The sequence below is a fragment of the Sinocyclocheilus grahami genome, unplaced genomic scaffold (assembly GCF_001515645.1).
Source record: "Sinocyclocheilus grahami isolate Dianchi unplaced genomic scaffold, SAMN03320097.WGS_v1.1 scaffold686.1, whole genome shotgun sequence".
NCBI lineage: Eukaryota > Metazoa > Chordata > Actinopteri > Cypriniformes > Cyprinidae > Sinocyclocheilus > Sinocyclocheilus grahami.
The window spans coordinates 130,211-156,089 of record NW_015505865.1 but is presented as its reverse complement, the minus strand read 5'-3'; the positions used below and the strand labels follow the sequence as shown (position 1 = coordinate 156,089).

Below are 25,879 nucleotides of genomic sequence, written 5' to 3'. Positions count from 1 at the left end.
CACACCTTGCTTTTCAGAGCGATGAGCTTTGTAAAAATCGACGCGTTTCAGAAAGGCAGGGCATAGAGGAGAAACAATAATGTACAGTATGTGGAAAATAATGTGTTTTTTTAACCTTAAACCGTATAAAGACATTGCATTACACCAAATACACCAAATAATGTTCTTTTTAGCAACATCATATGACCCCTTTAAAAAAATTTATTAATTAAAAAATCTGCTGCGTAAAGATTCTTTCCAAACCACATTTTCTTAACTTGAGGAGAGAGGAAGAGAGAACATATCTGAACTGATTTATGCATTTCATTGACAGTCGGTTCAGCCCTACAGTCTTACTGAGGAAGGATTGTGTCCCAGTTTGAAGCTAAACAAAATGAGTTCTGTCGTGCAATTTAATCTAAGCCCAATTCAATTACGGAGGATATAAAGACATAAGCTTCAAGGTTTGGTGATGTGATTAGAAAGATTAAGGCAGACATCAGTTGGTTGAGTCATTTCTCCCTTCCTTTCACAAAACATGAGGCCCAGATTCAAGTAACCTATCAAATCTGCCGTCATTTAGACTGATCTTCAATCTTATGCTTGAAGCAAAAGATAAAGGGGACTACAGTTATTAATAATTAGGTGTCAATATTTTATATTGTACAATGCAAAGTACAGTAAAAGGATTTACTTTAATCTATTTTTTAAAATTTTATAAAAAAATTAATTGTCTTGACTGCCATAATTTGTGGAATAATTTTAGGAATCATGAGAGAATATACTGATTAATTCTGAAGGATTTGTCAAAAAAAAAGAAAAAGAAAAAAAAAAGCTCATTGCCACATCATCATAGTCACGACCTACATTATTAATCTATTTAAGATTCTGAAATACTAAATTTAGAACGAGCCTCAAGCCAGACATTTCTAAGTGTAAAATGATATAGTGTGTTTTTCTCTCCCAGGTATCATTTTGTCTGCTCAGACAAGAAAAATAAGTTTAGCTGAAGGGCTAATTCTGTATAACAAGCTGACAAGTCAAGATCATAGAGCCCCACCTAACGCATGCGAGTATATTACAACCAACCTGCAGAGGAAATCCGATCCAGTGTGAGCGGGGCAGAGCACAGCCTCAGGGGAACAGCTGCATTATGGGAGAAGACATGTCTTTCCCCCCAAAGTACGGCAATTAAAATGAAAGAGAAAAAAAGGAGTCTGTTTAATGAGACTTAAAATTAAAAGGATCATTGCAAAAGACATTTTCTACAGTAATTCCTTGATTAAAAAGGCCATTCACCTTCAGGTCATCCAAAATATAGATTAGTTTGTTTCCTCATCAGAACAGATTTGGAGAAATGTAGCATTCCATGACTTGCTCACTAATGGATCCTCTGCAGTGAATGGGTGCCGTCAGAATGAGAGTCCAAACAACTGATAAAAACATCACAATAATCCACAAGTAATCCACACCACTCCAATCCAGCAATTAATGTCTTGTGAAGCGAAAAGCTGTGCGTTTGTAAGAAACAGATCCATCATTAAGACATGTTTTACTTTAAACCATTGCTTTCAGCTAAAATACGAGTCCTCAGAGCCTAATATTGGTCTCTAGTGAAAAAGTTGTCTTGTCTGAATCGGGAGAGAAATATGAGCAGATCAAGCACCGTTTACAAGTGAAAGCCTAAAACAGTTCTACAAATTATACAAATACAAATAGGTGGGAGGATTTTGATGTGAGAGGACAACAGGGGACTTTTTTTTTTTTTTTTTTACTGTGGAAGAAGCATTATTGTGGATTATGGACTCGTATTTTGATATATATGAGTACACTTTGATATACTATTTACTATATAGTTTAAATTCTCAGTGTTTTCTTACAATCTTTTGTTAATTTCTTTTGTCAGATTTCTGTTGGTTCTTTATCCACTCTTTTTGTTTTTCACTCACCATTATTCTGAAGGAAATGCAGAAACAGGAAATGACAAACAATACAGGATTTCAGATTGATTGACAGCTTTAGCGCCCTGTTTGGCCTTTCTGCCCCAGCGATTCAGCTCCACACGAACTCCAGTCAGCAGTGCAGCCACACACACACAAGTGGTCACTGACCCAAAACAGGGCCCACCCACAGATAAAGCTCAAAAACTCATCTTGCTGCAACAAGACATTCTCCAACCTGATCTCATGAAAGTGCGTATAAATAGTACGCCAAATAAAAAGGAAAACTCGTGGTACTGATACGCAAAAATGGACTTCGGCGTGTATATGTTACGCGATGGGTAGGTTTAGGGTTGTGGGGTAGATGCGTATCAAATGTACGTGAAAACCGCGTATCATATGCACTCCAACAAATTTCGTATCATATGCACGTGAAAATTGCGTATTATATGCACGCCAAAATCCATTTTTGCGTATCAATACCACGAGTTTTCGTTTTTTATTTGGCGTACTATTTATACGCATTTTCATGAGACCGGGCTCCATTCTCATATAGAAATGTAGTGGACAATTGGCAACTGAAAGCTGTGACAACTTACCCCATATAGTGCACTAAAGTGTAATCTCCAGTTAGGACCTGTTGTCACAAAAGTTCAACTCAATTTCCATAAATGAACTGTATCGTTTTTCTTGGGCAATAACAATAGCCTAGATACATGGCACACTGCAAATCCTAAATACTGATGTTATTGAAGATCCAAATAGTTTGTGCGTCTGATATACATGATTAAAAAACAAGACATAGACAATTATTACATTTTTGTGAATGATCACAAAATACTTATCTTTGATTTAACAGAAAAAAATGTTTTAACAATAGTAATTCTGCAGTCGTGTACATGCTTGAAATGCATTGAATGTGCATTTTTTTGCATATATTATATTATTATAAATAATTAAACTGTTTTGCATGAGATTAAAAAAAAAATAGATTTTTAAAATATTTTCTTTTAAAAAACAAGACATAGACAATTATTACATTTTTGTGAATGATCACAAAATACTTATCTTTGATTTAACAGAAAAAAATGTTTTAACAATAGTAATTCTGCAGTCGTGTACATGCTTGAAATGCATTGAATGTGCATTTTTTGCATATATTATATTATTATAAATAATTAAACTGTTTTGCATGAGATAAAAAAAAAATAGATTTTTAAAATATTTTCTTGGTAACCTATAATGTGCATCATTTAGTTACATCAAGGGTCAAATCAAATAAAAATAGCACATTGAAGTTAAAAGTTACACATTCACTAACGTCTGTCCAATAGAGAAAAGTTTTGCTCAGCAAAAAAATAAATAAATAGATGGTACATTGCCATCTGTCCTACTTAAGTGGGCCAAAAAAATAACTCTTAATTTCAATAACTGTATTTTATAGAAGCCTGTTTCTGCCACTGAATAAAAAATAAAAGAAGGTAATTACGAGTTTTTATATCACAATTCTGAAAAAGTCTGAAAATTGTAAGATAAAAATTCACAATTACCTTTTTTTTAATTATTTTAAATTCAGTGATGGAAATGGGCTTCCATTCCATAGTATTTAATACAAATGTAAACTATTGTTGTGTTTCTCAAATAAAGAGACTGTTTCTCTTGAACTCTTGATGTCCTTTTAATAACAATTGTTACCACCTTATTTCACAACTTGATGTTTGTCATTGTACCAGAAGGCCATGATTCTCTGCTTGGAGATCAAGCATGTGAGCATTTGGAATTAGTCAAAAGAGTGCAGAATGTTAAAGTGTCGACCAATAATCAATCTGTGGCTTTAATATTGCAGCAGTTCACGGATGTCTTTACAGGATTTGGTGTTCTTCCACATACTTACCAAATTCAGCTTAAAGCAGATACATAGCCTGTGGTTCATACTGCAAGGAGAGTTCCAGCGCCCCTCCGTGAGCGGTTAAGGGAGGAACTGGACCGGATGACAACATTGGGTGTGATCCGTAAAATAGAAGAGCCGACCGACTGGGTTAATTCAATGGTCTGCGTAAAGAAAAAGAATGGTGAGATCAGAATATGTATGGATCCGAAGGATTTGAATGAGAACATAAGACGCGAACATTATCAAATTCCTAAAAGAGAAGAAATCACAAGTGAAATGGTAGCTGCAAAGTATTTTTCCAAGCTTGATGCATCTCAGGGGTTTTGGCAAATCAAGTTAGAGGAAAAGAGTACAAAATACTGCACTTTTAATACGCCCTTTGGACGATACTGTTTTTTGAGACTACCGTTTGGAATTGTTTCAGCTTCTGAGATCTTCCACCGTGCTATGGAGAATGGGGTTCCACGCTAGAGCAACACAATGTAAGATTGAGAAATGTAATGCACAGAATTCAGAGCAATGGACTAAAACTGAACAAGAGTAAATGTCAGTTTGGAGTCAGAGAAATTGTTTTTCTTGGAGATAGACTGTCAGAGCATGGTGTTGAGCCTGAGAAAGAGAAAACTCAAGCTATTCTTGAAATGCCAAGACCTACAGATAAGCAAGGAGTGCTACGGGTCATGGGAATGCTTAATTTTATCGGAAAGTTTATTCCAAATCTCTCCTCTAAGACAGTATGCATCAGATAATTGCTACAGCACGCTAGTGAGTTTAAATTGACTTCCAAACATGAAAAAGAGTGGACAGACCTGAAGGCAACTTTAACCACAGAGCCAGTGTTGGCTTTCGTCGATTCTGCAAAGTCATTGAAAATATCTACGGATGCTTCGAAAGATGGATTAGGTGCAGCATTGTTACGAGCTGATGGTGATGAATGGAGACCAGTGGCATATGCATCTAGAACCATGACAGATGCTGAGCGGAGGTATGCGCAAATAGAGAAAGAATATTTAGGTCTAGTATTTGGATGTGAGAAATTCCATAATTATGTTTATGGCTTGTCTACTTTTGTAGTTGAAACAGATCACAAGCCGTTGATCGCTATAATCAAGCAAAACCTAAATGATATGTCTCCTCGCATTCAGCGTCTGATGATGAAATTGCAGCAGTATGATTTTGAATTGATCTATACACCAGGCAAATATTTGGTGTTAGCAGATGCTTTATCTCGTGCACCTGTACGAAGCACACCGAGCCAGTTAAGCTCTACAGAAGAGGATGTGACTTTACATGTGAACATGATAGCAGAGGCTTTACCTGTGTCAGAATGTAAATTAAAACAGCTGATGAAACCGCAAAGGACGTTGCATTGCAAGCGGTAATTCATAAAATGAGACATGGTTGGCCAAGTGGTTTGAGTTCACCATATTTTCACATTCGATCTGAGCTGTCCATGGTGAATGGTCTCTTGCTTAGAAAAAACAGAATTGTCATTCTATGCATCCAGAAATACTGAAGAGGTTACATGAAGGACATCTGGGGATGGAAAAATGCAAAAGAAGAGCAAGAGAAGCAGTGTACTGGCCAGGAATAAATGCTGGTATTGAGAAAGTAGTGAGTACACTCTTAAAAATAAAGGTGCTTCAAAAGGTTCTTCAAGCGATGCCATAGAAGAACCATTTTTGGTTCCACAAAGAACCATTCAGTCAAAGGTTCTTTAAAGAACCATCTCTTTCTTACCTTTTTATAATCTGAAGAACCGCCTTTCGCCACAAAGAACCTTCTGTGAAACAGAAAGGTTCTTCAGATGTTAAAGGTTCTTTATGGAACCATTTAGACAAAAAGGTTTTTCTATGGCATCGTGAAGCACCTTTATTTTTAAGAGTGTAGATGTGAAACATGCCTCAAATATCGTAACAAACAAGCTAAAGAACCAATGATAATAGCAGACCAAACTTCTGAAGCCTGGGAAAAGGTTGGTACTGAACTCTTGATGTCCTTTTAATAACAATTGTTTCCACCTTATTTCACAACTTCCTCCTCTTCCTCTACATCATACCCTCTTATATCGTTCATTACATACTGACCTCTAGCGGTCACAATAACAATCACATATTAAATAGTACAACTATGACACATTTTCATTTAATGGCAAATACCACGCAACCAAGTGTCTGAAAACATTACATTCAATTTCCATGTAAGCATATTCTTTCTTTTTTTCTAAGACGTACTCTTTTTAAAAGTATGCTAAAGTGTACTTTTTTCCCCCACAAAGAAACAACTAAAGCAAATCTACCACTATAGACCACAAACATTGTGCAAGTATGAAGACTTTCTATACATTCAGAACTCATGCAGACAAAGTGGGTTTGTCCTCATCTAAAGTATTCAGTGAATAAACAAAAATCTCTCTTTCGTGAGGCCTTCATTTAGAATGTAATCTGGGGCTCTTTGAAGATTAGAGATCCTGAAATACCCTCTTTATCTCCAAACCCTACATTTTCCTTTTCAGAGAGTAAAGATATCAGAGACTGTGATAAAGAGCCTGCACTCCACCCAGTAAAGACGCTCTGCTTCAGTCAGAGATATCAGATTCTCCATGGACAGGTGCTTAGATGGCCTCAGTAGAGGAGAGCTGCTTATTTATTTCATTGGCTCATTAATGTTATGGATACAGAAATCACAACTGCTGACAAGGTTTGAGTGTGTCCTTGCTTGACTGGGTGAAACATTGGTGACATTTGTCTGACTGAGTGAATGATGGTGTATGAGAGGCGTAGGAGACGCGATGTCAAGAACGGTCTCACAAATTAAGTCTCGTGGAAATAAAAAAAAAAGTAGACCAATGAATCTAATTGAACTAATCTCATCTAACACACAGACCATGAGCAAATATTCGTGTCTTTTTACGAATAGGGTTCGAATTGCTTTATATACACGCCTAAGATTTCTCTCTTTCGTGAGGCCTTCATTTAGAATGTAATCTGGGGCTCTTTGAAGATTAGAGATCCTGAAATACCCTCTTTATCTCCAAACCCTACATTTTCCTTTTCAGAGAGTAAAGATATCAGAGACTGTGATAAAGAGCCTGCACTCCACCCAGTAAAGACGCTCTGCTTCAGTCAGAGATATCAGATTCTCCATGGACAGGTGCTTAGATGGCCTCAGTAGAGGAGAGCTGCTTATTTATTTCATTGGCTCATTAATGTTATGGATACAGAAATCACAACTGCTGACAAGGTTTGAGTGTGTCCTTGCTTGACTGGGTGAAACATTGGTGACATTTGTCTGACTGAGTGAATGATGGTGTATGAGAGGCGTAGGAGACGCGATGTCAAGAACGGCCTCACATAAATTAAGTCTCGTGGAAATAAAAAAAAAAGTAGACCAATGAATCCAATTGAACTAATCTCATCTAACACACAGACCATGAGCAAATATTCGTGTCTTTTTACGAATAGGGTTTGAATTGCTTTATATACACGCCTAAGATTTTTAAATATTTTTCAAAGAAGTCTCTTATGCTCACTCACGATTGCATTTTTTTAATCAAAAATACAGTAATAATGTGAAATATTATTACAATTTATTATTTTCTATTTAGATATATTTTAAAATGCAATTTATCCCTGCGATCAAAGCTGAATTTTCAGCATCATTACTCCAGTCTTCAGTGTCACACGATCCTTCAGAAAATCATTATATGCTGATTTGATGCCGAAGAAACATTTCTGATTATTATTAATGTTGCAAACAGTTTGATATTTCTATGGAAAGGTACAATAGAAAGTCCAAAAGAACTTAAAAAAACAAACAAAACAACAACAAAAAAAACTGGCTGAACAAATATATATTTCTGGAAAATACTGAAGTTTTATAGAAAAGTTTATTATAACTATAAACCAATATTTGGTCCCAAAGTAGTAGCCCCTTCTCGTAGCCCTCTTAGCCATTCTGCCATTTTATTAAGTTTTTATTTTACATTTAATTTTTTTGTGGAATGTTATTTAATGCTCATAAAAGAAATGCACAAATCAAAGTTTTAAAATGTATCCAAACATTCTGTTAAGGGTTGCAAAAACATCTCGTCTCATAAAAACTGAATTGAAAATCTCCTTTCATTGACTTAGAAAAAAATAAAAATAATGTTTTTTTGCCATTCAGTATATGATTGGCTTAATAAATTCCCAGAATAGTGTATTTACAAACAGTCTTACCACGAAGAAACCAACAAATACACAACTAACATACCAATTACTGCACTAAAACACTACAACTATTAGGATCCTGTGATTTTCGTGGCTACTCAAGAGTAGTTTGGCCCAACACTGTGCACTTGCCTGTGACACTTAAAGCTTGGAAGTACACAGCTTACATTGGATTCCCTTCGACTTTGTGTGCTGAAGGCTGAAATTCTGCTGACGTTGTTGAGTTAACACGTACAGGCTCGAGCACAGCTGTGCTGCTCCACTTCCCACCATCGGCCCAATCTGATAATACAATTCACTTAACACCCCCCATCCCATATTTTGTTAGTTAGTTACATAGTTATAAATGTAACTTGAATGAAAGTGGTGAAGCACCAAGTACCAATATATGCATCTTTATTTTATTTCATTTAATTTATATTTTTTAAGACATGTCCTTAAATTCTTGTATTTAGCCCCCCCCCCCCCCCCCCCCCCCGTCTCTCTCTTTCACACACACAAGAACATTGATGCTTTAAGGCAGGGGCTCCAAGCATGTTCCTGAAGGCCACTGTCATGCAGAGTTTTGCTCCAACCCTAATTAAACACACTTGATCCAAAGTAATCAAGATCTTCAGACTGACTAGAAATTTCAAGGCATGTTTGTTGGAGCTAAACTCTGCAGGACATTGGCCGTCCAGGACCACGATTGGAAAAAACCTGCTAAGAGACAGATGCCTGTTGTCATTTATTTTACAGTAAAACTACTGTACTCTAAAACCAAGCGGCAACCTCCCGCTCTCTCTCGTGAAGCCAACACGGAAGTGATTTAAACTGTAATTCGTCAACTGGCTGCTAGAAGATGGCTGCAAAAGGGAGTCAATCCCATAGACTCCCCGCGTTAAAATGCCCAACTTTACAGCAGAAAAAAAAACATATTTACAGCCTGGTTCAAAAAAAGATTTTGGTCTGTTTAGCTAATTTTGCCCTTCATGACAACTGTGAGGGAAGTGAATTTTTTTATAACTCAACCATTTAAATTATATTAAGCCTTAAAGTTCTGCATAATTAAGGGCGTGGCCTCTTGAGTGACAGGTGGATTGCCGCTGCTGACACTGCCATCGAGCTTGGTGGGTGTGGTTTCAGCAACCAGCTCCCGCCTTTTTGCCCATTTTAGATTATCCGGGAGTGACGCGTGGCGACGCGCTGCCAAGATGGCGACGGCCGGCTCCGCCCACTTTGAGCTTCAAAACCGCTCTTCAGAAACCTACGGGTGAGGTCACGGACACTACGTCCAAACTAATCTATAAAACCTGTAATCTGTTTTTTTATGGTACAGTTCTATTTTTTTAATACCATGTGGTCACCATTCGCTGTACAGTAAAGCGGATCAACATTGTGTTTAACAACTCTGAAACGATACGAGTAAACCATGACAGATTTTTACATTTTAGGCAAACCATTCCTTGGAGTCTTTCACTTGCAACTCAAAATAAGAAATCAACACAAGCGGTTGCATATAAAAGAAAAGCCGATACATTTATTGATGCATTAGAGCTATAAATTTGGTGTTGACTAAACTGCAATGCAACAATCCCAATCATAATGCATGCCTTTGGAGTAAACAGACGTACAAGTCCATATCCGCTGACCCGCGTTGTGTCTCTCAGAACAAAACAATGTTCCGCAAATTAAAATTTACTGCAACTGTCCCATAAACATGACAAACGGCATTCAATTTAAACTGCTGCATACTCTGCAACCTTCAACTATATTTTCAGCCGTATAAATCACAGCTGGTACGTGAGCTGGTAGTGGGCATCAGGGTTCACTTGGCTGAAGCAAGTGCGCGTCGCTAAGTACATGTAGTGGAAGTGATGCATCAGCCGCTGGCAGGGAGCCAGTCGCCACGGTAACAGTGTCTGCTGTCTGATGCATTTGTAGCATAGCACCTCGCTAAGAAGGGTCATCCACACTGCTATAAATAAAGCGCTAACGACTACACTCGGCTTTTACACTGCAAGCCATGCATTATAATATTTAATCAGCCCTACTAACCTGCGGTAAATGAGAGAGTCAATTTCACTGTAAACAATTTATGTTGTAAACTCATCAGCAAGAGTGATATTTACAAGGTTCTTTATGCGGTACGAAAGGTTTCGTGATTCGTTCGTCAACAGCATTTTATTGGATGTACATTTTGTAGAGTAACACATGCGATCTGTTGATCTTAACCATATTCGACCATTGTTTTAACATACGGTCATCTCATTACATGAAGCTAAACATTTATAGCATCTCTCTGAGGTACATTTTAGGTGATTGATATATTTGTGTTCATCGAGAATTTCATTTTTTTCCTTTGATCTTTCAAAAAAATGCATCGACTTGCTTAAGACGCGGACCTTTTCAATTCATATATTATAGCTTAAGTCTGACGCTGTACTGAGTACCATCAGGAAGATAGCAGCAGTTCTGAGCCACTTCTGCCAAGCTGCATCAACGAGAGAGGACAACAACATTTAGTAACAAAACTGGCCATCTATCAGCTCTTAATAATATAATTTCATCTACAATTCTCATGGACGTTTTTCACTGTCCCTTTAAAAAAAAAAAAGCTACACTTCAAAAAGTTCTACATAAACGCATCCTGGTACAAAAAGCAACACGATTCAAATAGTATAATAAAAATAAGGGTAGAGTGTAAATATATATTCATATTTATACATTTCTAGATGTATTTACAAGAAAGGCTGTCAGTCAGATAAACTGCGTGCCCGTTGTTAAAATACATTCGGGCAGAGCTTTTAGTGGAATACATTTTCTTACGAATTTGGTCAAAAGAAAGGTCTTCGTTATTATATAAACACTCCCAGCATCCATCAAGCTGTTCCTCATTCGATGACGGTAACGTCTTCAAGGCTTGCTCTACTACAGATGGCAGGATGATATTTCATATTGACGAGTCTTGAGAAACACATGTGTATCATTCTGCTCAAGTGCCCTGTAGCTTTATAGCAACGACAGGTAATGGGGTCAGTGAAGGCCCAGTTTGTTCTCTTCCAGCTGTGTGAATCTAGCGTCTCATTATGTGAAGTCCATGCCGAGCTCTTCAGCTCTTGGCCGCTCTGTAGTGTGCTATGTGGCAAAGCATTGTCTCCTAGAGTTCATGGGTCCAGCCGGGTAGCACAGTGGAGAGGAACTGAATGTGAGTGAACTCAGCGCTTTTTAAACGCCACCCCGCGGTTGGGATGAGGGGGGAATTTGGGCAGGCAGGGCTCATCAGCACCGGGGTCATGGGAGAACACAGAGTCTTCACCGGAAGAGCACGTAGAACTGCGCGTGTCGGGGAAATTTGGAGAAAACTGGTCCAGAGACACAGACAGGTCCAGATACTCCTGAAAATGTAAAATACACAGAAAATGTATTATTGTTGTTAATACAACAACAAATTATTATTATTATTATTACAGTAGTCAACATTTGAAGTGGATCAAAACCTTTCATTAAAGTTGTCCTAAAACCTAAAAGCGTTCTTGTATTAGGACAATTTTAATGAACTTTTTTGATCCACTTCAAATGTTGACTGCTGTATTTTGCTGTTGTTGAAATGTATTATTATTGAATAATTATAATAGTTATTATTATTTGGTAATGTATTTGTATTATTATTATTGTTGATGATGATGATAATTATTATTAGTAGTAGTTATTTAATAATAATAATAATAATAATAACTCAACAACAACACATTTTGTTATTGTGTTATTTCATAATTTATTATCATTGACTTATTATTAATTATTGAACTACTACAATAATAATAATACTAATTATTATTATTACTACTACTACTACAACTACTGAAGAACAACAAATTATTTATTAATAATATTTTTTATTAGATTGTCATTAAGTTAATATTATTTGATCATTTATTATTATTATTATTATTGACTTATTATTATGAATCCCTGAACAACTACAATCATAATAATAATAACAACAATAATAATAATAATTATTATTATTATTGGATTGGATTATTTTAATTTATAATCCTTGATGATGATAATTGATGATCAAACTATTATTATTAACTAATTAATTACTGGATGATAATAATAATAATAATAATAATACTTATTATTATTATTATTATTATTGGATTATTTTAATTTAAATTTATTTTATATATTATTTATTATCCTTGATGATGATAATTGATGATCAAACTATTATTATTACTATTATTATTATTAATATTAATAACGAATTATTAATTACTGGATAATAATACTACTAATAATAATTACTGAATAATAACAACACTGAATAATACAAATGTATCATAATTATTTAATATTTCTATGCTGTTATGCAGTGTCACAATAAAAATTATTTAGATTAAAAAAATAGCTTTTTTGAAGCACAGTTACAATGCCATGTAAAGCATTGAAAGCTGATTTGTGGATTATCAAATGGTTCTGGCTCACCTGATTGGACGTCATAGAGAGGGTGCGGTCTAGATCCTCCACCAGCTGTTTGAACGTGGGTCTCTGAGATGGGACGGCATGCCAGCAATCTCTCATCATCATATACCTGCAAAAGGAAGACAGGTTTAACAACTGTAATAAGAAACCTCTGGCATCATGACTGAAGATACAGCATTAAAACAGTCTTACAGTTCGTGGGTACACGTGGAGGGGCGGTCCATGCGGTGGCCCTCCTTTAGCAGTTTAAAGAGCTCCTCGACAGGGACACCTGGATACGGTGAGCCGCCAAGAGTAAAGATCTCCCACAGCAACACCCCAAAAGACCACCTTACATGCAAAGAATGACCATTATTAACAGACAACTGCATTGTGTATGTGAGTGAGTTTGAGAGAATATATTGAGACGTACACGTCACACTGATGGGTGTAAATGCGGTCGAACAGAGCTTCAGGCGCCATCCATTTCACTGGTAAACGACCCTGTGGAAGACACAAGCACTTCGTTCACTTACTCATCACCTGTTTGGGATTAAAGAACTGGTATATCTGCTTGTGACAAATGCTGCCTTCAAATCCTGCTGGGAGGAAACTGTAATTATTAGTGGTGTTTGCGAATAGTGTTGTCAAAAGTACAGATGTCGGTACCAGTCCATACTCAAAATGTAAAAATGTGACTATACCAGCATTTCTCGCTAGCATTTTGAGCACTGTTGTGTGATTCTCAAACACCTCTAATTGGCCATTGTGTTCACACGCTCAACAGAAATGTCTGTGATAGACTACGTCTATGAGCAGATATATTAGGGATCCACTGACAGACGTGGCTTTCAAACGCTCCCGTGTGTATCTGTGTTAGTGTTGGGTCGTTCTTGAACGATTCGTTCATTTTGAACGATTCTTTAATGTGACTCGGGAAGAACGAGTCGTCTCGGGGAGTGATTCGTTCAGTCGCGCATGCGCAACATCCTATAGGTTCTGTACTGGAATTAGTCAAGTAGTTCAGTTTCGAGTCTTTGGGTTTTTCCGAGTCGTTCGTTCATCACGTGACAGCCCCATAAGCTTTAACCAATGCAGTCTGAGCTAATCATAGACTGAAGGTAAACAATGAATTAATCTTTTCTGTTTCTTATAGCAGTTTTGTATTGTTTGTAGTGTGATCAACGTTTGCGTAAGTAGTAGACATATTAGGGAAGTAACACGTAACATTTTAAATATATTTTGCTAAAATGAACGAAATGACTCGAAAAAAGATTCGTTCATTTTGCTGAACGAGACTCAAAGGTCCGAGTCGGTAAAATGATCCGAACTTCCCATCACTAATCTGTGTAAGCGCTCGGTGAAGAGCATGAAGCGATGATCATTGTAGCTAATCACAGACAGATCTGTTGAGTGTGTGAACACAATGGCCAATCAGAGTGGTTTAAGAATCCGCTCAACATATCCGCACAGCGGACAAAAAAATCTGGCAAAAAATCCCATAGACTTCTATCCCATAGAAAACACAACATTTTGACCAAATTTGACAGGGTCCAAATTGACCAAGAATTTCGTAGAAACGTGTGGATCACCACATTTGAAGAGAATTCAATATAAATTGTGCTAGAACATACCTCACAATGGGGTATAGGTTCTACCCCTGGGACGCAAGATCCCCCCAAAGTTGCCCCATAGACATACTATGGTGAAGGAACTGAGCATGTTTTTCCTACTATCGTAACTTGCATTGGAATTTTGCATCAAACATAACTCTGGGGGTGGGCTCATTTTACGCCACGGTAAGCTCCACTCACATTTTCTTTACAAAATGTACATATCTAGTTATCAAAGTCAGTGTTAACTCAAAGTTGGTGTTCAAAGAAAATCCCACCGGTAATTATGACAAGAATCATCTCATAAAATACGATAATTCAGACAAGCAACATAAAATAAATCGCTTGGACAGGTTCATAGTAGGCCTGGGCGATAAAACGGTATCGATATTTATCGACGGTACACCTTCTTCGATATCGATAGAAAAAATGTTCGATATAGCGCACGATATAGGCACATGCTATAAGTGACGCAGACAGCACACACAAACGCGAACACATGCTGAAATGAGTGCTGTGCCTGCCTGTGATGAGGAGATTGTGAATAAAGAATGAATATTAGTCGAATTTAAAATAAACATTTGCATTTGAATGTTAGGAGTGCGTCAGGGAGCGTCATCAGTGGCGCGCGAGATGCAGTGATGATGATGTAAGTGACGTTGTTGCATTTGAATGTTTTGTTATTGTAGCCCATGAGACGTGCCGCTGCTGCGTTATTCATTCAAAATATTAAGAGAAATATAGAAGCTCAATGCGGAGAAGATATTGAATGGGTTAAAACCGAAACCAAGCCATTCACACGGATGCATATTCAGCGCATTTTTTAGATGGACAAATATGTCTGCTCCACTCGCGTCTCACACAAGAGATGTATAGAAAGCCATGCAAAGTTAAAACAGTTTAAACTTTTAGAAAACACGTCACAAATTTGTGGAGGTTTATTCCTTTTCACTGCATCTCATATATTTGAATGGTGCTTAGGCTCTTTGTATTAAGCAATGCATAAATACATTATGCTGTTTTGTTCATAAATAATTATGCAATTTACGAAATTATATTTGATTGTTATGAGTTAATTTAGACGTAATTTAGACGTTTTTATAGGAGTTACTTCCTTGCGTTGACAATTTAAATGCGCTGCATTATTTTGCTCATTGCGCCCTCCTGTGGCCTCGGAAGACAATTAGACCTATACAATAAAGACTTATTTAATCTGCATATAAAACATTAGAAATTAGATATTTGTTTAATTTTTGTGTTTGATTGTTTAAACAAAAAAAATATTTGTTGTCTGTCTCAATATATTTGTGTTAATTATAAATACAGTGGTTAAATTAAAAAACATTTTTCTATTGCTTTTTGTTTTAAAAAAGGTTATAAAAAATGTCAATAATTATCGATACCGAACGATATGAAACATTATATCGTTGATAAATTGTTTAGCTATATTGCTCAGCCCTAGTACAGCAATCAAAGACCAAATGAACATTATTTTATATTTAATAAAGTGACTTTTCTTATGTCTCATTCCAAAATCTTACATTGGTGGTCTTCTTGTAGTAATCAATATGATGGATGTCTCTGGCCAGGCCAAAGTCTGCTATCTTCATAACGTTATCTTCAGTTACCAGGACATTACGGGCAGCCAAGTCTCTATGAATACACTACAACAGAGAAAACACGCATGCATATTAATCAAGCAAATAATTAATCAAAGTCATATGTTAATTTGACAGATATGAGAACAGAAGCATTTGAGATGCCAACCTTCTTGGATGCGAGGTATTCCATGCCACGTGCCACCTGGTAGGCGCAGGACACCAGGTCTTTGATTGACATGTTCTCCACAGGCACCTGGTCGGGGTTGTAGCAGTACTCCATCCCAAGCGGACGACGCACACGCAGATACTCCCTCAGATTGCCCTTTGAAGCAAACTCCACAATGACGTAGAGAGGACCTGACAATGGACATATGAAAACATTTCAGTCACATAATTCTTGCTGGAATATAACACTGATCAAAATTAGTGGTTGAACGAAATGAGTTTTACAATGGCTAAGACTAATGAAGGTGTCTTGAGAGCAGGTTAGTGAAAAGCTATTATAATGCCAGTATTTCTATATATCATACAATATAATGACAGCAAATGTGATTTAAATAAACATGTATCTTACAACTTTTTAACATTAATTTTACAAAGATTGGGGTTGGTAAGATTTTTTTTAAAGTAAAGTCTCTTATGCTCATTGAGGCTGCTTTTATTTAAAATGCAGAAAAAAACTGTAATATTGTGAAATATTACTACAATTTAAAATAATGGTTTTCTATTTAATATATTGTAAAATGTAAGTTATTCCTGTGATGCAAAGCTGAATTTTCAGCAACATTGCTCCAGTCTTCAGTGTTACATGATCCTTCAGAAATCATTCTAATATGATCATTTGATGCTCAAGAAACATTTCTTATTATTATCAATGTTGAAAACAGTTATGTGGCTTCATATTTTTGTGGCAATGTGGCACATTTTGCAGGATTCTTTGAATAAAAGGCTCAAAAGAACATTATTTATGTGTAATAGAAATCTTTATAAAATAGCCTATAAAAACCTTTACGGTCACGTTTGATTAATTTAATGCAGCCTTGTTGAATAAAAACATATTTTTTTTCGTCCATAAATAAAAAGATCTTATTGAACCAAAATTTTTGGACAGTGTTTTTATCGCTAACTAAACCTATTAGAAACCTGTTTCATTATAAATCTGCAAATAAAGCCAAAATAAATAAAATATAAAAACTTTTTAAAAATGTGACAAGAAATGTTGACTTAGTAACTTACTGAAATCAAATCATTTTAAGTACTAAATTGACTAAAACGGAATTAAAAATGAAATCTAAATATAAATATATAAAAACTAATACAAATTAAAACATGACAAAAATACTAAAATTAAACTGACAACCCAAAATATAAAAAAAGCCATTTCAAAATATTAACAAATAATATAATAGTAAATAAATAATAATAAAAAAAATGTACTTAATTCACAATTTGTTTTTAACAAATTAATGTTTTATTTTATACTGAGGTAGCCTTGAAGAGGCCACTGTTTGTAAACTAGGATTTACACTAAGGAAGCTGGGTTTAATTTATGTAGCATGTACAATCACAATAGTTGGACTGATGACAACATCCTGTCCTTTTAAAGTAAAAAAGCCGTATTGCATTATCCCTAAACGTCTCCCTTGCCCACCCAACTCTCTCCCTCCTCCTTGATTCATCCTTACTCACCATCTTGTGTGCAGGCCCCCAGTAAGTTGATGATGTTCTTGTGTTTGCCAATAATCTTCATCATTTCCATCTCGGAGATGAGGTCTGACAGGTCCTTCTCTGTGGCGTCGGCTATAAAAGCAATATTAATGAACACACAAATATCTTAGTATGACAGGTCACGAAACCTTCAGCCTCTAAGCTGTGATGGACAAAACAAACCGTGCAGATGGGTCATTTTATTTATGCTTTCCTTTCTCATTTATTTCCGGTGTTGACTTGAAATCAACTTAACAGTATGCAACTTATTTAATGTGCGTAATCTGATGCATTTTTCAGTGAAACTCAATTCTTGGTAGAAAATAATGTAGAGCTAGACTTGATTTTAGTGGATACTAAAAAATTTGGCTGTGTGATTACTAGTATTTTTTTATAGAATAATGTGAATTAATGAATTGTGTACACCACAAGTCCAGGAACATTTATTATTTTGTTCAGATTAATTTAGTTTGTTACAATTTATAATTGTGTTGAGAAAAATACTGTCTATGTATGATGCATTACAGATCAGTAAGTGAGTCAGATGTTAATTAAGTGAATGAATCAAATGGATAATGAGAGTTTCGAAGTCTGTTGGTGAGTCTGTTTCACCAATTCAGCTACAGAATCAATTCATAAGAGTCATTTATTTGTGAATCAACCAACATAAATATGACAGATATGATTAATTATGCAGTAGTGCTGTATATTCAGTGATGCAGGGCTTGATGCAGGGCAGTGATGTTTTTATTGTAAACAAAGCTATAGCAATATGTAAAAATTAGAATAAAAACCTAAACTTAAAAAAAATGAAATATTGCCTTGGTAACTGAAATAAAAACAGTTTAAGTTGAAGTAATACAATTAATAAAAACAAACAAATAAATACATCTAAAAAGAAAATAACATTAAATCTATTTTAACCTTAAGAAAAGATTTTATCTATTAGAAAATTAAATCTAAATATGCACAACAAAATAAAACCCATGTACAAAATATAACAAAAGCATATAAGATTACTAAATGAAATGAAAACTGACAATATAAAATAAAAAAGCCAATTCAAAATAATTATTATAAAATCTAAAATAATAATAATAATTAATTATATTATTATAATAGTTTATAAATAATACTAAAATTATACTAATTCAGGAGACATCAGCACACAGAGAGTCAGAGTGTTTGCTAATGTTTGCGGGCATTCACTCGCTGAGGAGAGGATGGGAAACAGACAGAACCTGAATCAGAATAAACAGCTGCTCTGGTATGGTATGTGACACGAGAGCTCGATTAACATGCTTCAGGGTCAAGGTGAAATACAGGAGAAAGCTCAGCAGACCATCAGATTCCTCATGAGACACTCAATTCCAGACAGAGTTTGCTGGCGTACTTCCATTTTTACACCACACACACACAACTGTCGGCTAACAACGGCGGCAGAAAACACTTACATTTGAGCATCTTGACAGCCACTTTGGTGATACGACTGGGTTTGTCTTTATCCATCCCGATAGCCTCGGCCATCATCACCTGCCCAAAGCAGCCCTCGCCAAGCGGCTTCCCGAGAACCAGCCTGACACACAAACACACACAATATTAATCACTGTGTTGAATAACCAACATTTCTCCAGGCCATACTTCAGATGGACAACAAATGATGAGTACAGTGTGTGTATGTATGTGTTACCTGTCTCTGGCCACCTCCCAGCGTGAGTCCTGGGGCAGTTCATATTCGGAGACCCCTGACAGCATAGGGGAGCCGCTGGAGGACAGACGCGAGGGCCGGACCAGCATCCTACCCGAGTGCATAGATGAGCTGGAGTCCCCCCAGGCCACCCTGAAGGACCTACCAGTGAGATAGGATTCAAACCAGCGAAGCGGAATCCCTGTGATGCCCAGTGACAAGAGGGTGGACAGAAGAATCTGATGATTCACAGTATCAAAGGTGGCAGATAGATCCAGCATAATGAGAACTGATGATTTGGAATCAACTTTCGCAATCCGCAAAGCTTGAGGTTTTCTGTCAATAGTCTAGTGACATTTAAAGTCACTTTCAAACCAAGAAGCAATGAATCTGCATGACCAACTTGAACCTGCTATGACGCTTGTTGTATTCCTCAATTGTAAGTAAATGTAAATTCTAAATGACAATAAGCTTGATTTTATTACACATTATTTTCAAAGTTTTTTTTAAAGCCACATGAAAGCTTTGAAAAGTTGCGATCATATTTTACCGATACAGTAATTCTAATGAGTCCACATGAATGGCCATTTCTCATGAGGGCGAATGATTTCCCCTGCAGGTTTTGCATCGCGTTCAAGTTTGTCACATTAATTTAGAGTTGTTTGGTTTGAAAGTGACTTCATACATAACTGCAGGCTAAATTCAGTAATTTCAATAGGAATCCATGATCTGAATATTTGCAAATGATTTCCCCAAGCAGGACCTGCTATGACGCTTGTTGTATTCCTCAATTGTAAGTAAATGTAAATTCTAAATGACAATAAGCTTGATTTTATTACACATTATTTTCAAAGTTTTTTTTTTAAACCACATGAAAGCTTTGAAAAGTTGCGATCATATTTTACCGATACAGTAATTCTAATGAGTCCACATGAATGGCCATTTCTCATGAGGGCGAATGATTTCCCCTGCAGGTTTTGCATCGCGTTCAAGTTTGTCACATTAATTTAGAGTTGTTTGGTTTGAAAGTGACTTCATACATCACTGCAGGCTAAATTCAGTAATTTCAATAGGAATCCATGATCTGAATATTTGCAAATGATTTCCCCAAGCAGATTTCGCAGTTTTTTTTGTGACTTTTTTGCACAATTTCATATTTTATGGGGACAATTCTCACTATTCTGGCAAATTAGGAGTTTATTGAGACAACATTTGTAGTTAATAGCGAGCATTGAACTTTAAAATAAAATAATTTTTGTTTATTTATTATTTAATATGTATTTATTGCATGTTTGTTAAAAATAGCAAACAAACGTGGGATGGAGCTTAACAAAAGGTCAGCTGGAGAGGATACTTTGAACTGTAACCTTAATGACCAGCCTGTCTAAGAGGTATGAATATATACTAGTATCTGTTGGTTCAGAAGATTGAAGTATATCATATTAGGAGCAGGAGGGCTCTTTTTTTCTAGGTGTTTTTTTTATAAACAAACCTGAATGTACATATGCAATTCTTTGTAAAAGCACAAACGCACTGATGCACACACATACATGCACAAAGCAAAACAAAACCGAGATGCCGTTGTTCATGTGAGTGGTGCATTGCAATGAACACAAACTCCTATTGTAGCATGATAATTACTTCTTTCATGGATCGGGTTTCATGGCACATTCTTCTACTTATGTGACTAGCAGGAGAAGGAAACCACTGCTCATGATACTTGGCAGCTCTCGCTTCGAGCTTAGGCCAAAAAATAGCCTTATGTAAACTCATATGAGACATTAAATTTGCAACACAAATACAAATGCAAATTGAGAGGAATGGCTTATCTGGGTGGATGGACAAAATCTGAGCGGGTATGCATTTCAGTATAAATGGAGAGCTAGGTTATGGGGGTAAAATTACATGAGAACTCTGGCTGATACAGATATTTTCTATGCTATTTGGTTGGTGTTTGTTTGCCCCAAGGCTCTGGTTCATAATACTGAGTTTCTTTCACACAATTCATGCACACAAAAGATGTTTTTGTGTCATGTATACATTTCACACAGCACACAACAATACACATGCAAATGCATCTCATTGACAGATCACTTCTCTTTGCCTTCTCTTTTAAAAAAATAAAATGAACAATCAAATATGAACATTGTAAAGTAAACATGAAGCTCAAATTCTAAAACTATTGTATTTACAAAATGGATTTTGTAATAAGACTTAAGCCCTCAATTTGCTGACTGCAACATGCAAATGCAAAAAAAAAAATCAACATTCAACAATGAGAATGAAATTTAATTCTATGTTGAATGTATTTAAGACAGACCGACAAGCATCTTGATAAATTTAATCTATTTAAATGTATTTAAATAGACTTACCCTCTAAGTGAGGCATTTATCAAAACTGAGCCAAAGAGGAAATGATATCAGCATAGTGCTTATGCTTAAAATCATGCTCTTTTGGATGCTTGTCCATTGTTCAGGCAAACAGAAATGTTAACTGGAAACAGGTTAATCTTAAAAAACTAGGAAAAGGGTTTTATAATATAAAAGTTTCTAATGGAAACAAAGCTTTGCCAAACCACTAGCCACAATATGTCATCTGTTCTCAGTTGTTATTTGTTATGCTTTACATAACATATTTTGAAGTTAAATTACAGTTTCTGATGTACATTGTGAGAATAATTAGAGATGTTCGTCCAACGTCACTAATTACGTCAGCAGTGTAAAACAAATTTTGTTAATGTGGCACTGGTCAATATTTATACTCTTAGTTTTCTTGGTACTAGCTACAACTACGTACTAAACATAACCTAAAACAAAATGAAGTCCAAGTAGTTAACTTGTATTACTTAGTACTTTCTTGTGAAAGTACACTGTAAATAGATAGTAAGTACATGTACTGTAAAATGCAATTCTTTACCAATTCCAGTCAGCCACAATTATTTGATTCCGCAAATGAATACATAACATGGGGTTACCAATATAAAGCAAATAGTATTCGGGTGCTCACGTGATCTCAACGTTATGTTAGTGTAAACGATTTTTCAAAAGTACTGTTCCTGTCTTTGAGTAAATATTTACTTTGTGCACCTCTAAAAAGTTCAGTTTTACTCCGAGATTGTGGGAGGTTTGGCTCCACTTTGATTCCATTTTTCTAAAGAAAGACCAGAAACATGTCATTTTGACATGCTTCGACTGACATTTCGAGTGTCAGTCAACACCCAGATGAATAACAAAACCACAAAGCAGACACAAAGGGGTTGAAGAATGGTGCGGTTCACAAAGAATATGTTTGCATTGTTATTTGCTACAAAACCACTGTATTGCTTGTAATGAAAGTGAACACAAGAGGAAGTGTTTACTGGCAATGACAATGGGACTCTGAGGCCAATTTAATAGCTTAAAAAATATTTATGACATTCACATGCTAGGATTCGCTAACATACTCCATTTAATGGGTTATTTCTTTTATTGCAAATTCTAAAATGTGTTTTTGTCAAACTGATTTCAATTTAAACAACTGGACATGAGTCATATTTATGATAAGTGAATGTCCACTATTTGCTAAAAAGTCAATTTCAACAGAACATTTAAAAGGTTAAAAACAATATTTTGTGTTTTCCATTAAGCCCAACCTTTGAACGAATTATTGTTCTGGAATGGATTTTATGGAAAACAACGAAGTGATGTGACCAAATTCAACCCACAGTGTGAACTGCCGCTGTTAAACAGAGAGAAGAAACCAGCAACCAAAAGGAGCACCACAAGATACCTTTATAGACAGTCAACCATGCAGAGTGATGGGAGTGGCCGATAGAGTTTCCAGCCAAGCAGGTGTACTCTCCAGAATCCTCTAAAGACACATTCCTGATCTGCAGTACCTCCATCTCCTTATCCGTGGTGTTGATGCCTGCCGTCTATAGACAAAAGAACCACAGAATGAAGCCGGAGAGCTCCGGGAAAACCCACCAGAGGAGAGAGAGAGAGGTTTTGGATAAAGAGTGGTGAAGATTTGACATCATAAGAGAAAGGCGTTGGAGAAACACCCTTCAGCACCCTTAAGGAAATCAGGACTGCTCCCTGATTGGACCCTTCCATGACCCTGCTGACAGATTTGTGGTTAGCTGGAGAACGGAGTGCACGGCTCCACCTGCTAGAGACCCAACACCTGAAGATGAGGGCGACGTCCACCCCCTCGCCACCCTAGAGTCCATCTCGACATGCACAAGACGGGCCACATGGAACATTACCCAGCAGAGACTGAACTGTATTGCTTTCACATACGCACGCATTCAGAAAAGAAGTGATGATAATCAGACAGGGAGGAGAAACTAAGGGATTAGAAAGGCTCATTAAAGAATGTCTGACATAGAAAGAGAAATATGTGCGAGTCAGGATGCAAAAGGTACTGGAACTTCACTCACTGGAGCGATACTATAGTACCTATTGAATTTGCTATCCAAGTGCTGTCAATAAATCAAGAAAATATTGGTATGCGCTATTTTGAAAATTGTGGCCATCTTCAGAAGCGAGTACTGTTGGCCAGATACGATTACACAAAGGCTAGGAAAAATAACAAGAATTTCTGCGATTGATGTGGACAGTTTAAAAGGGTTTTCCTTACTTCCTGTAAGCTCACGTTATTTTGGGGCAACTTGCTCTACTGGTTTCCACCAGTCCACAAGGCACTGCTTTCCAGTTATGGTATTTTGCCCCCTGCATTACTCTCCTTGGAAATTAATTGCACCTAACAAGATTTAATCACGATTAATTGTAGAAAACTAGAAGATATTTTGAAGAATGTTGCCCCCCCCGACTTGGTACTATGGAAGTCAATGGAGCATGTAGGGTGAGTTGAAATTAGTTGAATCATTACAGATGATGAAATATTGTAAACTCTTAACCATAATAACTATGTTATTATTAACTCATTCCCCACTAGCATTTTTAAAAAAGCTGCCAGCCACTGGCTGCATTTTTGAAGATTTTCACAAAACATTCATGGGCCCAAGAATATTTTGTTGTATGAATATTGAACATGCAGTATATTAAAAGAAAGAAAAGTGCCTCTGCTTTAAAAAAAGGCATTAAGTTTCATAAAAAAAAAGCAACATTTTGAACAAAAAGCTGAGAAAATTGTGCCTTTGTCAAAAGACTACATCCAGATTCAGACCGATAATCAAAAAATAGATGGAGTAGATCAAGTCCATTAACACTCCAATGCTTACACAGTCCACTTCCTGGGTCAACGTTTCATTTGGTAACATTAGGCAGATTTGATTTATAGGCTTTTTATTGTTTGATGATTGCATTATTGTATATATGTATCTGCTTACATATGTGATCGCATATTTCTGCTTCTTCTTCAATTGAGTTTTGAACCAGAGATTTTGTACTCTTTAAGATGATGTGTAATAGCACCTCCTACTGTATAAAGCTGGAAAATTCCGTCAATGCAGGGAAGCCTCATCTCAAATTATGGAAAATTCCATTAACGGTGGGGAGAGGATTAATTGACATAGACAACACTGAAGCACTTCAATCAAATGTTTAGGTTGACTGGTTAAATGTTTTTTACCTTTAAGATCCGAACATATGGCAGTCCATCAGGGCCAAATCTACTTCCGTTGACCACGATGTGCTTCAGCCACTGGATGTGTGGCTGAGGATCGCTGAAGACTTTACATTCAAACTCCACATCACTCCCCACCACTACTGTACGGTTAGCAGGCAACCCCGCCTGAAGAATCGGCCTGTGCGGTGAACGCTCTGAATAAAACACACAAAAACACTGTACGCAGTTAGTATGGTGGAAATGACCCCAATTAACATAAGTTATTTTTAATCCTTTTCCCCTCTTAAGAAATGAAAATTGGAATCTGCATTACAGCAAATGGGATATTCAACAGATGTTCAATAAACATTAATATCACATAGCCTGCAGGAAGCAGCCTCTTTAACATGCAGGCTAAACGTTTATTATAATTGCTGTAATTTGGTGGAAATGAGTGGAACTGTTATTTTAAGCCACAGCCCATCTCTCTCAGGGCTTCTGAATAAAAGTCTGTGAATCTACAGACAATCTGGCACTGGCTCTCACTGTGAGCAATGGTGGAGTCCAGAGGTGTTCAACATTTTACAACACTGTAAAGAAAACAATATATAGCTGTTTTAACGACGTATTTGTGCTGCCTTCAAATGGTATGTTTAATCAACTCAAATATCCAAGTTGCCACTTAGTACAACTTAATCTTTCAAGTTGACTAAACTTAAAACTTTAAGGCAGCATGAACACTAACACATTTTTTTGTTCTTGATTATACAGGTGCATGGAAGGAAAAAGTGTGGAAGAAAAAGATGCACAACCAACCGAGAGAACCGCAGCCTTATGAGGATTGTCAAGCAAAATCGATTCAAGAATTTGAGTGAACTTCACAAGGAATGGACTGAGGCTGGGGTCAAGGCACCATGAGCCACCACACACAGACGTGTCAAGGAATTTGGCTACAGTTGTTGTATTCCTCTTGTTAAGCCACTCATGAACCACATACGACGTCAGAGGCGTCTTACCTGGGCTAAGGAGAAGAAGAACTGGACTGTTGCCCAGTGGTCCAAAGTCCTCTTTTCAGATGAGAGCAAGTTTTGTATTTCATTTGGAAACCAAGGTCCTAGAGTCTGGAGGAAGGGTGGAGAAGGTCATAGCCCAAGTTGCTTGAAGTCCATTGTTAAGTTTCCACAGTCTGTGATGATTTGGGGTGCAAAGTCATCTGCTGGTGTTGGTCCAATGTGTTTTTTGAAAAC

At 36.5% G+C, this 25,879-nt stretch overlaps 1 protein-coding gene across 1 annotated transcript in view; it reads right to left on the bottom strand.

The window, feature by feature from the left end:
- Nucleotides 1-10,235: 10,235 nt before the first annotated feature.
- Nucleotides 10,236-25,879, bottom strand: part of LOC107559453 (fibroblast growth factor receptor 1-A-like) — a 45,902-nt gene continuing 30,258 nt past the window's right edge. Inside the window, exons 7-16 of the mRNA XM_016243284.1 lie at nt 24,649-24,847; nt 19,085-19,222; nt 18,849-18,970; nt 17,377-17,487; nt 15,854-16,044; nt 15,628-15,750; nt 12,907-12,977; nt 12,687-12,824; nt 12,498-12,603; nt 10,236-11,398 (exon numbers count right to left, since the gene is read on the bottom strand). Of these exons, the coding sequence (XP_016098770.1) occupies nt 11,219-11,398; nt 12,498-12,603; nt 12,687-12,824; nt 12,907-12,977; nt 15,628-15,750; nt 15,854-16,044; nt 17,377-17,487; nt 18,849-18,970; nt 19,085-19,222; nt 24,649-24,847 (1,379 nt within the window). The 3' untranslated portion in view covers nt 10,236-11,218. The remainder of the gene's footprint in view (nt 11,399-12,497; nt 12,604-12,686; nt 12,825-12,906; nt 12,978-15,627; nt 15,751-15,853; nt 16,045-17,376; nt 17,488-18,848; nt 18,971-19,084; nt 19,223-24,648; nt 24,848-25,879) is intronic.